At 46.4% G+C, this 11,930-nt stretch overlaps 1 protein-coding gene across 9 annotated transcripts in view; it reads right to left on the reverse strand.

Moving 5' to 3' along the window:
• SNF8 (SNF8, ESCRT-II complex subunit) overlaps positions 1 to 7,392 on the reverse strand; it is an 11,446-nt gene extending 4,054 nt beyond the window's left edge. For 2 of the 9 annotated variants that reach the window (XM_006023297.2, XM_025203784.1), the window contains exons 1-7: positions 7,283 to 7,392; positions 6,893 to 6,943; positions 5,970 to 6,108; positions 4,767 to 4,871; positions 3,564 to 3,636; positions 819 to 960; positions 464 to 538 (exon numbers count right to left, since the gene is read on the reverse strand). In XM_006023297.2, coding sequence (XP_006023359.1) covers positions 464 to 538; positions 819 to 960; positions 3,564 to 3,636; positions 4,767 to 4,871; positions 5,970 to 6,108; positions 6,893 to 6,943; positions 7,283 to 7,336 — 639 coding nt within the window. In that variant the 5' untranslated portion in view covers positions 7,337 to 7,392. Of the gene's footprint in view, positions 1 to 463; positions 539 to 818; positions 961 to 3,563; positions 3,637 to 4,766; positions 4,872 to 5,969; positions 6,109 to 6,202; positions 6,295 to 6,892; positions 6,965 to 7,036 lie in introns of all 9 variants that reach the window. The other 7 variants (XM_025203790.1, XM_025203789.1, XM_025203791.1 and 4 more) reach the window with 7 other exon arrangements.
• Between the last annotated feature and the right edge of the window lie 4,538 nt (positions 7,393 to 11,930).

Here is an 11,930-nt window from a genome sequence, read left to right on the forward strand (position 1 = left end):
TTCCCTGCCTGATCTGCTTCTCTGCTTTCTATTTCCTGACCAATCTGCTACTCTGTTTTCTGCCTTGTACTCTCTGCCTGATTGAATGATAGGTTTTCTGCTCCTTTCTGTATGTCACTTGTGCTGCCTGTCCCCTCTCTGATTTGATGCATGCCACTTGTACTTCTCTACTTGGCTACCTCTAGTCCAAAGCTCATATAAAGATATCCAAGATAGCTTTAATCTACCCCATTTGTAATGACAGGAGTTACACTATCATGGCACTTCAATATATATCTAGGGCCTGGGTTTTTTCAGCCTGCGCAGCTACCCTGCTACTGGTGCTCCTGCTGGCTCAACTACATCTGCTTGTGTTGTAGTAGCACCCTGTAATTATAGTCACAACCTCAATTTGGAGGAGATCGCAGTCACCCTACATTGTCACTTGACTGAACAGTGCATAAATAAAGGTCTACACACTTACCAGCACCTGTTTGGCTCGTTCCACCTCCCATTTCAAACTGGATCTGATCTCACTGACCGTTACATACCCCTTTTTCTGAAATAAAGAAGAGAAAGAGGGAGTCGGAGCCTGTTCATGTCAAGGCAGCTGTTTAAAGACCGAACAAGCTCCTCACTATCTGCTAATGATCAGGACTTCAGAGTCCATAGTTGGAGACACTGGCTATATATCCAAATACTCTTTATTTTCCACACACGTTGAAGCCCTTGATTTTTGTTCAGGTTATAATTTAGATTCTTTATACATCTGTTTCCTGTCAAGGGAACCATATGGCCTTATAGGAGGTTTCTACTAAAGAATCCCTTGCCCCCAATACCTCTGCCAGCTGCAGAACCACTGTATGATCCATGTTCAGTTCAGCTGGCACAGACTGGATTAGGTATGTTCCTCCAACAGGAATAATCCCAAAGCCACTGCCCAGAACTTTCAGCTTCTTGATTGCACGAATGAGATCATCCCTGAGAACAGGGAAGAGAAAATAAGATTTGAAAGAAAGCCTTTTGCTCTTCAGCTGAGCTCGATGCCAATATACCATATTTACTCAAATATAAGATGACCCCTCCACCCATCATAAGATTTGCCTTGAAGTTTTGAAGTTGTCTCCCTCCCACTGTAACAACAGAGAAAATAAATCTGGGGAGGGGCAACTCCTTCCCCTCTGCCTTCCCTCCCACCCCACAAATTTTCCCCTGCAGCCCCTTCCCTTCCTCTGTCATCAGATCCTGCTGTCCTTGAGCACATGAAAGTGAGGAACAAATCTAAAAACACCAACTTTGAAATAAACAGCTGTAGCAATTTGCACATAGTATACCCACAGATTTAGTTCCTTTAGAATTGATGCATGTTGCCTTTTTTGAAACTGCTGCAAATGTTATCACAGATACTCCATAAACAAACTTTTAAGCAACACTGGAATATATACAGTACAAACTATGCTTTTTTTTTTGCAAAAATATTTATTCCCATATATATTGCAGTACTTCAGCTGAACTGTCCTGTGGCTGCTATGGTTCACCTGACAGTCCAAAGCACATCATTGCCATTACATTGTACAGTCACAGTATCTGCAGTGTACCCACAGTCCCTTGTGTCTACACACCTGTGTGACCATCACCAACTATGCATGATATTAGTCCAAAGCCAAAGGGCTCATGATTTAACCATACAGGTCACTGAGCTGGGCCCCAGCAGAGTCAACAGCATTTCAAGCCCTGGTGATCCCAGAGCCCGGCACCGTTCAGTATGTGTGTGTTCCAGATACCCTCCCCACAAAGGATATGTGTGTGAATTAGCCCCACACTCATGACTAGAACTGTCTGTTCTTGTCATAAATCCTGGAATCCTCCAAAAAATTACATGCTGATAAGGTGCAAGGCAACCTGGTCCAACTTCACCTCATGGAGGGTAGGGTCACACTTATCAGACTGAGAGGGGACAACATAGGGATTCTAGGTGAACTGTTTGGGGCCCCCTTTGGTGATGTTTGCCAGACATTTAAGGCTAGTGAAGAAACAAGAATCACTGGAAACGGGTAAGAAAGGTACAGCTCAGCTGTGGGAGTGAAAAGGAAGTAAAAATGTATACAGTATAGTGGCTCAACATGACTTGGAAAAAAAAGTCAGTGATGAGGAGGGATTGCACTCACTTGGTACCACCGCACACATACTACTCAAATGGACTGCACTAACTTACCATTGTAGCAGGATGCCTGCCATGGATTTGAGAGTACCTGAAGCCCCAGGGTATTTGGTGGTAGTGCCACACAGGCTTGAATGACTGAGCTCTGCTCAGTGAATATAACTTAGAATTGATTTGGCCCGAGAGGTTTTTCTAAATTACATAAGTGTTAAGTGCCCATCAGCATATTTAGCACTAGGGGAGAGTGTCAGGCCTTGCTCTGGCCTCTCAAGAGTGCTGGCCTGGTGCTGTAGTACCTCTAGGTTTGGTACTCATTCCCTCTTGGGGAAGCAACTACCTGTTTTATTTTGTTTTAAGAGCTACAAAAATAACTATTGTTTCTTGGCCTTTTGAGCTAAGATCAAGTGAGACTGGGGGCATCTGAAACCCAAAGCCTCTGGAGCTGGAGCTTGCACATAGGATGCCTGCCTGGATTTGAGGAGTATCCCATTGGTCTGGGAGGGAGAATACTTGCCCAGTGGCAGAACCATGAATTAGAGCCATAGACTTGAAGACTAGACTTCATAGTTGGTTTCCACTACTGTGCACATGCTGCTTGTGGCAGCAGTTTAATAGATAATGGTTTTAATGAAGTTTCCTTGTGTATGAATATTAGGCGAGGGGCTTTTTTCCTCCATGCTGACTGGAGGGGGAAAACCCTGTCCTATATTTGAGTAAATATGTATTCTTCTTGTTTACTAGAAACAGCTGCAAGCAGCAGCATAAACTTTGAAATGCAGAAGTCATCCATGAACACATGTTCCTAGGAAATTATCTTGACTGTCCCTTTAAACAGCTACCAGTGAACACGTACAATGTAAAAGAGCTAAAAATAGTTCCCTAAAGTGATTTTTTTTTTTTTTTTAAAAGAAATATCAGCTGGGTTGCCTGTTCATATCCACTCTGCTTGAGTGATTGAGTGCACTTATGTTATCTACAAATACTGATTCTCTTCAACAGTTTGAGTGGTCGTGCAAATCTATTTTGATATCACACTCCTGAGAGAAGGGGAAACGGGCAGAAATGCTGTTGGGTTCCTTACAGCCCCAGATGTCCTGGCGAAAGCAAGAGTCCAGTGGTGGAAGACCTAAAGTGACAAACAGATTGGTCTCTGCAGCTAGGCATTTTGTCCCGAGTTAATCGAACCTAAAACATTGAGCCCTTATGCCTGAAGCCCAGGCATTGACAAAGCTTGCATGAAGGGGGCAGAGGAGAGAAATTAAACTTTTAACTGCAGGAGACATGAGTTACAAACTAGGCATTACTTGCAATGGAGCTGCTTTTTGTGGTTCCACTTCACAAATATAAGTCAGTTTAGGGTTTCCATTAAGAGCAGAACTTTTAGGTTCCTACTAAGAGAAGCTCTTGGGTGATCTATACTCACTGGCTGACATCCTGAGCAAACTTCCCCCTTCCCTTCAGCACTTGCTGATGAAGCTCTTCCAGTGTTATGAGACCTAGACAGAAGAGGGGAGGTGATGTTACTACACAGCAAAGGAAGGTTCCTCCCATACGCCGTCCTATTACTTGAATTTCCTTTCTGTGTTTGCCATTAGACTGCACATCCCTTGTATTTTACATCATCATTTTAATCTATAGCTCCATGTGCTTTTCACTGCATTCAAATTCTCAGTTCTGGGTAGATCTGAATTCCTAGAATGCAAGTGCTTGGAGAGTTCACCACTATCTTCTCACTGAGGTATCAGACTCACTTTTATTACAGCACATATATTTCTCATCAATAGTTAGATGGTACTATCTATAAGCGTTTTGGGGTAGGGACTGTCTTTTGACAGGGCCTGGCACACTGGTGTCCTGGTCCAGAACCCACTAGAAGTGCTACTGCATTACAAATCAACAGATGCCACACCCAAGATATCAATTTCCAATAATACTCATATAATAAGACCCTCACTCCAGAAGTATTTCTAGATCAAACCCTCCTTATTAATGATATCCTGAGCAATAGGAAAGTTTTTAAAAGCAAGGGTTCTATCAGGTTGTTAGATACAGTACCCCCAAAATATCTGAGTACCCTTATGTACCCAATAACAAGAGAGTCCTCTGTCTAAAAAGTCAATTACAGATCCCTTACTATGAAATACAGTATTGGTACAGATTCACCAGAGTATGACTGGCTTCCTTGTGGCACCAGCAGGCATTGTGTTCACTGCCAAAATAGGGAAGAACTGATCGATTGGCTCAGTTTTTATAGTAAGACAGCCGATGCATACTGGTGGTTTCACTAAAATCCCAAGAGAGACATGGCACAGGGGGGGGCTGTTACTCCACTGTAGGGAGACAAGGTCAACACCTTCTACCACACCTGAACTCACCTACTTACATCAACGGTAGTCTCCAACAGATTGTAGCCAACCCATGTTATCTTGCTAGAAAAAGGCATTTAGAGCAGTGAAGATAACAGCTTCTAAAATTGCCAGTACCCGGCACTTCTGAAAACCTCACACAGAGCCATGAACACCAGGAAGGTAGTCAAGAGCAAGCGTTTCAAGAAGACGAAGCCAGCTCCTGTAACCATCCACCTAGTGGAAGCCAGTATTTGCTCAGTGCAGTGTAGAGTCCTCACCTCCATTTCTGTGCTTTAGAGCTAGACAGACTTCAATAATCTGAACACCCAACTCATAGTAAAAGTCTCCAACTCCCAGCATCTCTGACCAGAAGCCTTTCCCAGCTGTGAAGGAAGATTTGGGGGGGGAAGGGTGAAACAAAGGGATCAGATTAATTGTCTCCATTAATACCCTTCACAGAGAATTAATTATATGAGTATAGCTACTGAGTCCTAAACACCACATCCTAAATTGTTTTCATGGCTGGGCCTTGTGAAAAAGTAAAGGAGCAGCCCAGACAGGGGTAAGAGATCCATAAGCCCTATCGCTTGGCTGGACATTATATGCAAGGTAAGGGAAGATGAACCCAAGGGGAAAGGAGTTTTTCTATTTTCCACTGGCTGCTGGTAGCCAAAAAGAAGCTCCTAAGGAAGGAGTTGGCAATGTTTTCCTTCAGGGAAGCCAAGATGACCCAACTTGGGTTGGAGGCAGAAGGGCTAATGCCCTGAACCTAGCTACCACTGCCACTTCTCCCTTCTGCTCAGCTACTATCCAGCAAAAGCAGAAGTCACCTATTCTCCACTGGAGCCTGTGCTGCTCAAGTGTGGCATGGCAGGAGCATTTGGGGACTCTCTCATGGGGAGAGTTTCCTACCACCAAAGCCACAGCCTTGCAGGCCAAATCCAACGGTTACTGACCCCTGCTCTAAGGAATCTAAGATCTGTCAATTAACTTTAATTCGGTTTACTTACTGTAATTTTGTCTGAAAGACAGAGCCACCCCAAGGGCAAGCAAGGTGATTATGGCATTTCCTTCCTTGAATTCATGTAACAGCCTGACAATTTATGAACCCAAGAACCCCTTCTGTCACCCCTCCTTTGGCACAACCCCCAGCAGCTCCAAGGAGGTTTTTACTGGACATGTCTACATGAGCAGTAATCTAATAACACAGCGAAGTAGCATGCCTGTCAAAAAACCATGATAATACACTACTGTGCAGTGTTATTAGGCTACTGCACAATAAGCATCACTAAAAAGCCATGCGTCAGTACTACTGCACACTAGTGCAAGTTACTGCACATTGAATTAGTACTTGGTTAATCAAATACTAAACGCACAGTAACTAGTGTGCATTAATGAATGTGCAGATGTCCCTGGAAAAGTGGTTGGTCCCTAAACCAAAGGGTGTTCTGGACTGAATCCCCGCGCAACCTAATTCTTACATGCCAATGGATCCACCCCAATCGTTGCACACATGTCCTGGAACTGGACTCGAAATTGGGGATTTTTACGAATCTCTTGCTTGTGTTTGCTAGCGAACTCTTCTAAGTTAGTCTTAAACATGTCCAGTTGTTTAGACATCTGTAAAAGACAAGTAAACAGTAAGACCTGACAATCACTTTCTATACATATGTACACATATCCACACCTCCCCCCAAACATCACAATGCCTTACTTAGGCAATTCACCACAGGGGTCTTAAATAAGGTGACCACACATCGTAATTTACTGGGTCAGTCATGGATTTCAGAGGCCAGTCCTGGCCAGCTGTTGAGAATGAGAATGGGCATCCTGGACATATGTACACACACACACATACCTCCCCCCAACCATCACAATACCTTACTTAGGCAGGGGTGCAGATTAATTTGTCTCAATTAATACCCTTCACGGAATATTACTGATTAGGGATCGGTACAACAGGTACAGGCACTGCTGCCTGCCCAGCACACCACCCTGCCCCCACTGACTTGTGAGAGTGTGAGGGGAAGGGGGCAAGAATCCCAGATGAATGTCCTGGACTTCCTTATGGTCATCCCAGTCTTAAATGAAGGACGTGACCACAGCAAACTACTCGGGAAAGAAACACAACCGGAAGTCAGGCAATCTGTTACTTGGTGGTGCGCAGGGCAGAAGGAAGCCATTTTAGGCACAGAAGATGCCAAAAAAGGTCCTCAGCAAGAGGAGGATTTGCAGTCAGCAACTCATAGATTTCCACTCTAGAAGCTGGTGAAGCCGACAAGTACGGTGACCAGACTTACCGCCCCATCACCAACCCAAGCCACAACCAGAGATCCCCCCCGCCTGGCACAGCCCACCTCCTCCAAGCAACATCCCCTCCGCCCGAGACACAGCAGGGCCTCACCTGCGCCAGCTGGTCCTCTGCCAGAACCGTCCCACGCTCCTTGTATTTGGCCTGGAAGAGAACAAAGACGATCTGGAGGAAGGGTTATTTAATCTAGACGGTTCACTGCCGGGAGATGTTGCCGGCATGGAGCAGGCTGCTCACCTGCAGGAGCTCCCCCTGCCCCACCCCACCCCTGTTTTACTCTAGGCGGCTCATTTTGCCCGCTTGCCAGGGGCCGGGAATCAGGCGGCCCTGCCAGTGGCCACCGAGGACGCTTCGGGGGCTCGCGGGGCAGAGCTGGGCTGGGCACAGCGCTGCGGACTGTGACTTGAGGCGATGAAGACCCGGGGGGAGGGCACAGCTGGGCCTGGGCGGCTCCGGGGGGCAGGGAGGCGCCGCCGCTCCCACCTCTGCCAGCTTCTTCTTGGCGATGGCGCCCGCGCCCACCCCGCGCCGGTGCATCCCGGCGGCTCACAGCACCCCGGCCGAACACGCCCCACACTGACGTCATCTCTCCGCGACAGGAAGTGGCTGCCCACCTCCAGAAGCCTAGAGGGGCGGGGCTGGGGTCTGTGGCCCCCCCCCCCCCCTCCCCCCCGGCGGGGGGGCCCACCCCACTAGTTTTTCTGAGTGGGTGGCCTGGAGCTGCCCCCACAGTTTGGGGGATGGGCAGCCGCCCCCCTCAGCCCCTGCAGCCGGGGGGAGGTGTTCGGTCCTATCCCCAAAGCCCTGGGAGACGGCTCCCCCAGCTGCAGAGAGGGGGTGACCCCTACAGGAGCCCCTCCGCTGCAGCTGCCTTGCGGCCCCTTCCCTTGCCCCCGAGCCCCTCTGCTTTGCTCCAGCCCCGTGCAGCCTGCTCTCCCTCAGCCCTTATCCCTAGGGTGGCCGTCATAGAGGACAGTCCGGTTATCCTCTGTCTTCTGTTGATACGAAACCTTGAAGAGCAAAACAGAGGATGTAAAGGCATCGGGTTTCGTATCAACAGAGGACAGAGTAGCAGAAAACCAGAACGTCCTCTATGATGGCCACCCTGCTTGGGTTCCCATGCCCAGGGAAGGAGGGAGCCCCCCCCATCCCAAAGGGCCGGGTCTCTGCATGCGCCCAGCCACAGATGTCTCTCCCCACCCCTCTTGCAAATCAGCGCCTGCTCAGTAAGGATGCAATCCCCCCATGCATCCAGCCACGAGTGCTGGGTAGCCCTTTCAACCAGGTCTGGCCACCTGGTTGCCCCTCTGACACCGCCCCTTAGTGATGAAAGGGGACAGGAGGGAGTGGGGTCGGAGAAGATGAGATCCTGCCACTGATGCTTTTTATTCCAAAGAACATTAGGATTTTATGCAGTGGATTCACCTTAATCAGAAGCTGCTCCGCTCTCATCTCAGCACATGCAAAACTTACAAATCGTTCAAGCCTCATGGAGAAATTTGTGACTTTTGTGGGAGAGCCCCTGCATGCTAAATCTTAAAACTAAGACCTTCGCAAGCTTTATACATCCAACCAGGCCTACTCTGTACAGAGGCCACACTCCAAACCACCCAGGGCTCCCTCTCATTCAGCAAGGTGGGAGGAACAGCACCCAAACACTTGTTTGCAAAGCTCTAGCACAGAACTTGCATATTAAAGGTATAAGGGGAACAGGACACACCTGGTTTTCTAGGCATATACATCCAGACTTGCCAAGCCTGGCCGCAAACATCCATACTGCAGAGTCACAAGTGACTTATATATAACCATGTCGCTACATCAGCAATGGTATTGCAGTTACCTGGGTTTGGTGCTAAGATTTCCAGGGGCATATCCAGGGCTGTTAGGACCTCAGTAATTTTCACCAGTCTAAGTATTAGTTCACAATCTGTTGTGGGGGGTTTGCTCCAGCTTGAGGTTGGGCTGACATTATTGCAGCAACATAGAGACCAAATTATGGGAGACAGTGGAATTTCAATGGCCGTTTTATACTCCAAAAGGCAGCGGCAGATCTTAGAGCTGGGGGTTAGTTCACACTTGATGGTAATGTGTAGGGTAGAGACATCAGGGGCAGAATTTCTATTTCTATTTCAATGGACAATCAAAGGGCAGATTGCAATCACCTCTGATTTACCCAACTAAAGTGTGGAAGCAATTTTGTTTCCCCATCTGGGTGTGTGTCACTATTATAAGAATAGGATTGCCCTCCAGACATGCAGATGCCTTCTTATCTCCATAATGCACCCAGAAGAGGTAACAAGATCTCTCCTACAGTTCAGCCAGGTAAGGAAGAGGTGTTTGCAGGCTGCATTTCGGTTGTTCACTAGGCAAAATAAAATTCTTCCCCTAATGCTTACAGCAATCACTGATGAATCAGTGCAGAACAATGAGCTGAGTGGTGGAATCAGAACAGCATGGGGACACAGGGTGACCAGCAGTGGCTTTAGAACTTGCACCTGGTGAAGTAGGCCTTCATGGATCTGTCTGAAGCATTTCCCCCAACCATTCAGTGTCAGGACACTCAAATGAGAGAGGGAGGCCGTGTCAGTTGAGAAGCAAGTTGCCATTGCCATCTTGGAGCTGGTTACCATGGAATGCTATTGGTCCATGTTTAAGCAGTCCCATATAGTGATTCTCAGTCAGGATGCCATGGCACCCTGTGGTATTTTGAGATCCTTTCAAGGGTGCTGTGGAGTGCCACACAATGTTAGCACTGTTAGGTATGTACATGTGAATCATGAGATAAACAGAGATTTCAAATAGGAATCTAGAATGGTAAAAACATTCAGACCTGTTGTAGTCTTTCTGAGTTCTTTGCAACAGAAGAATTGCTTTATTTTTTATTTATTTATTCATTTATTTTTGTAGTCAGAGAACATGAAAACTAAGAGCTAGTATTTTCTAAGGGTGCCTTGAATTTATCCAGGGGTGCATTAAATCTAAAAGCATTGAGAACCACTGGTCTGGTGCAACAAGTCAAGAGTTATATTTTATGGATGTACTGCTTGGAAGGGATTAATAATGTGCTTTGCCCAGGGGAGAGTGAACATAACCAATGTGCCTGAAATAAATGCTAGGCTTGAGAGAATGAGCTTCCAAAACTCTGCTGGGGCTATCAGTAGCACTGACATGCCTAGAGTTTGCCTAGTGCAAGGAGCACAGTTATGTGTCAGCTGTAAAGGAGACCCACTGATAAGAGACTTTATTGAAACAAGTGTTTTCAGGCATCTTATTATCACACCGTTTATTGAGTCTACAAGCATGTTCTGGGAATAGAGCATGTGAGTGCTATAGGGCAAAGTCTAACACTTCCCTTTACTAAGGCAAATTCAGGTGTAGGTCAGGCAAATAACATAATAGCTCCCTATGCTTGCCCTGAATCCTCACAAATACTGCTCAGGCAACCCTGGATATGCTAGCTATTGCCACTCTGTCACCAGTGGCCTGAGCATTCCTTCTGGGACACTACCTTCACTCATTCCCACTAAGCTACAGAGTCCGCTGCTTTGTAGACTGCTGACAATTCCCAAACCAAGAACTGTGCCCCCACCTCCCATGTGCAAATACTGACCCAGCCTGCAGAATACAGTGCTGAAATGAGGCATTGTTGATCCATAAATGTACACTGCATCTCTTTGCATACCATGGCCAAGCTCTGCCAGGCCACCAAAATCTAATCCTTTCAACTATACCACCTAACTCCATTTACACAGAATGAAGACAGCTGAGGGCACATCAATAGATGCTGGAATCTCTCTCTGTGGGTGTGTCTACATGTTCATTAGTGTACCATAGTTGCTGCACATTACGTTTAGTACCTGTAATATAGTACGTACTAACTCAATGTGCAGTAACAAGCGCTACTGTGCAGTAGCGCCAATGCACACCTTTTTAATGATGTTAGTACACAGTAGACGAATTCTACTGCACATCAGCCCATTAGCATGACTTTTGCTGTGATGTGCTAATGCGCTGTGGAATTAGTCTACTGCACATTTAGCGTCTCATGTAGATGCACCCTGTGGGGGACAAAACAAACAAGGGCATGTTCTCCCAGGCTGTCCTCAGATCTGCTTTTTGTAGATTAATGTTTCAAAGCCAAGTAGATCTTTTAGTTTGTATAGTACAGGTCAGAGACTTTTACCTACTTACTTGCCGAGCCCAATCACAGAAATGCATCAAGTCTTGATCTGAAGAATTCAATAGATGGAGAATTAATCACTTCCTCCGGTGGGTTATTACTGTCATCTTTGCAACACCTTTCCCAAACCATTTTTATTGGCTTTTGCCTGCTCTAAGGAGGGCATAATTTAGTTACATTCTGAGGATGGCATTACCTTGATTCCTCATACCCTGAAAACACGAATAAGTAATAGGCAGGGCAATAGTGTCTTTTCATGGTATTAAATAAACACTAGGCTGAACACAGAGCTGGTTAAAGGGACCATTCCTTTGGATCTACAGTCAGTTAAGGGGGTGGCCCCTGGAAGAAACTAAATTGATGGGAGTAGAAACCAAATTGTGCAGAGAGACTAAATACAAATGAAGTTCTTCTGGTGCTGTGGGATAAATAAAAAATGCCAGGAGGTTCAACATGACAGAGGGGTATGAAACAAGAAAGCCAATGGAGGCAGCAGAAAGTGAATCCTGCAGCATGCATACTGATCCTGTAAGATAACAAATAGGTATCACTAGAGGCCCTGGGAACTTCAGGCATCAGTTTAACCACAGAACAGCACAGAGAACAGAGTTATGTGAGCTGTCTACACCTTGTAGCAGGTTGTTTCAGGGACACACTGTAAGCAACTTCTTTAGGACTGATAAGGGTGTCTTGTCAGTCCCAGACCTTTCTTCTGAGTCTCCCAGCAAAGGCAAAAATGAACACTGGGGTATTGTTTGTTTGCTTGCTTCAAAAATGTGCTGTGAACACACATTAACTGCAAAACGACCTAAGGTCGTGTTATCCAGGCCACGCATTTGCCAGCAGAGGTGTATAATGAAGACGTCTTTCCAAGCTGCGCTTCACGCCCTTTAGAGGGGCTGAATTCTGGGTCTAACTTCATGGGGTAATTGCATCAATTTAAGCAAAGTT

Source organism: Alligator sinensis, unplaced genomic scaffold (assembly GCF_000455745.1).
Source record: "Alligator sinensis unplaced genomic scaffold, ASM45574v1 scaffold520_1, whole genome shotgun sequence".
Lineage (NCBI taxonomy): Eukaryota > Metazoa > Chordata > Crocodylia > Alligatoridae > Alligator > Alligator sinensis.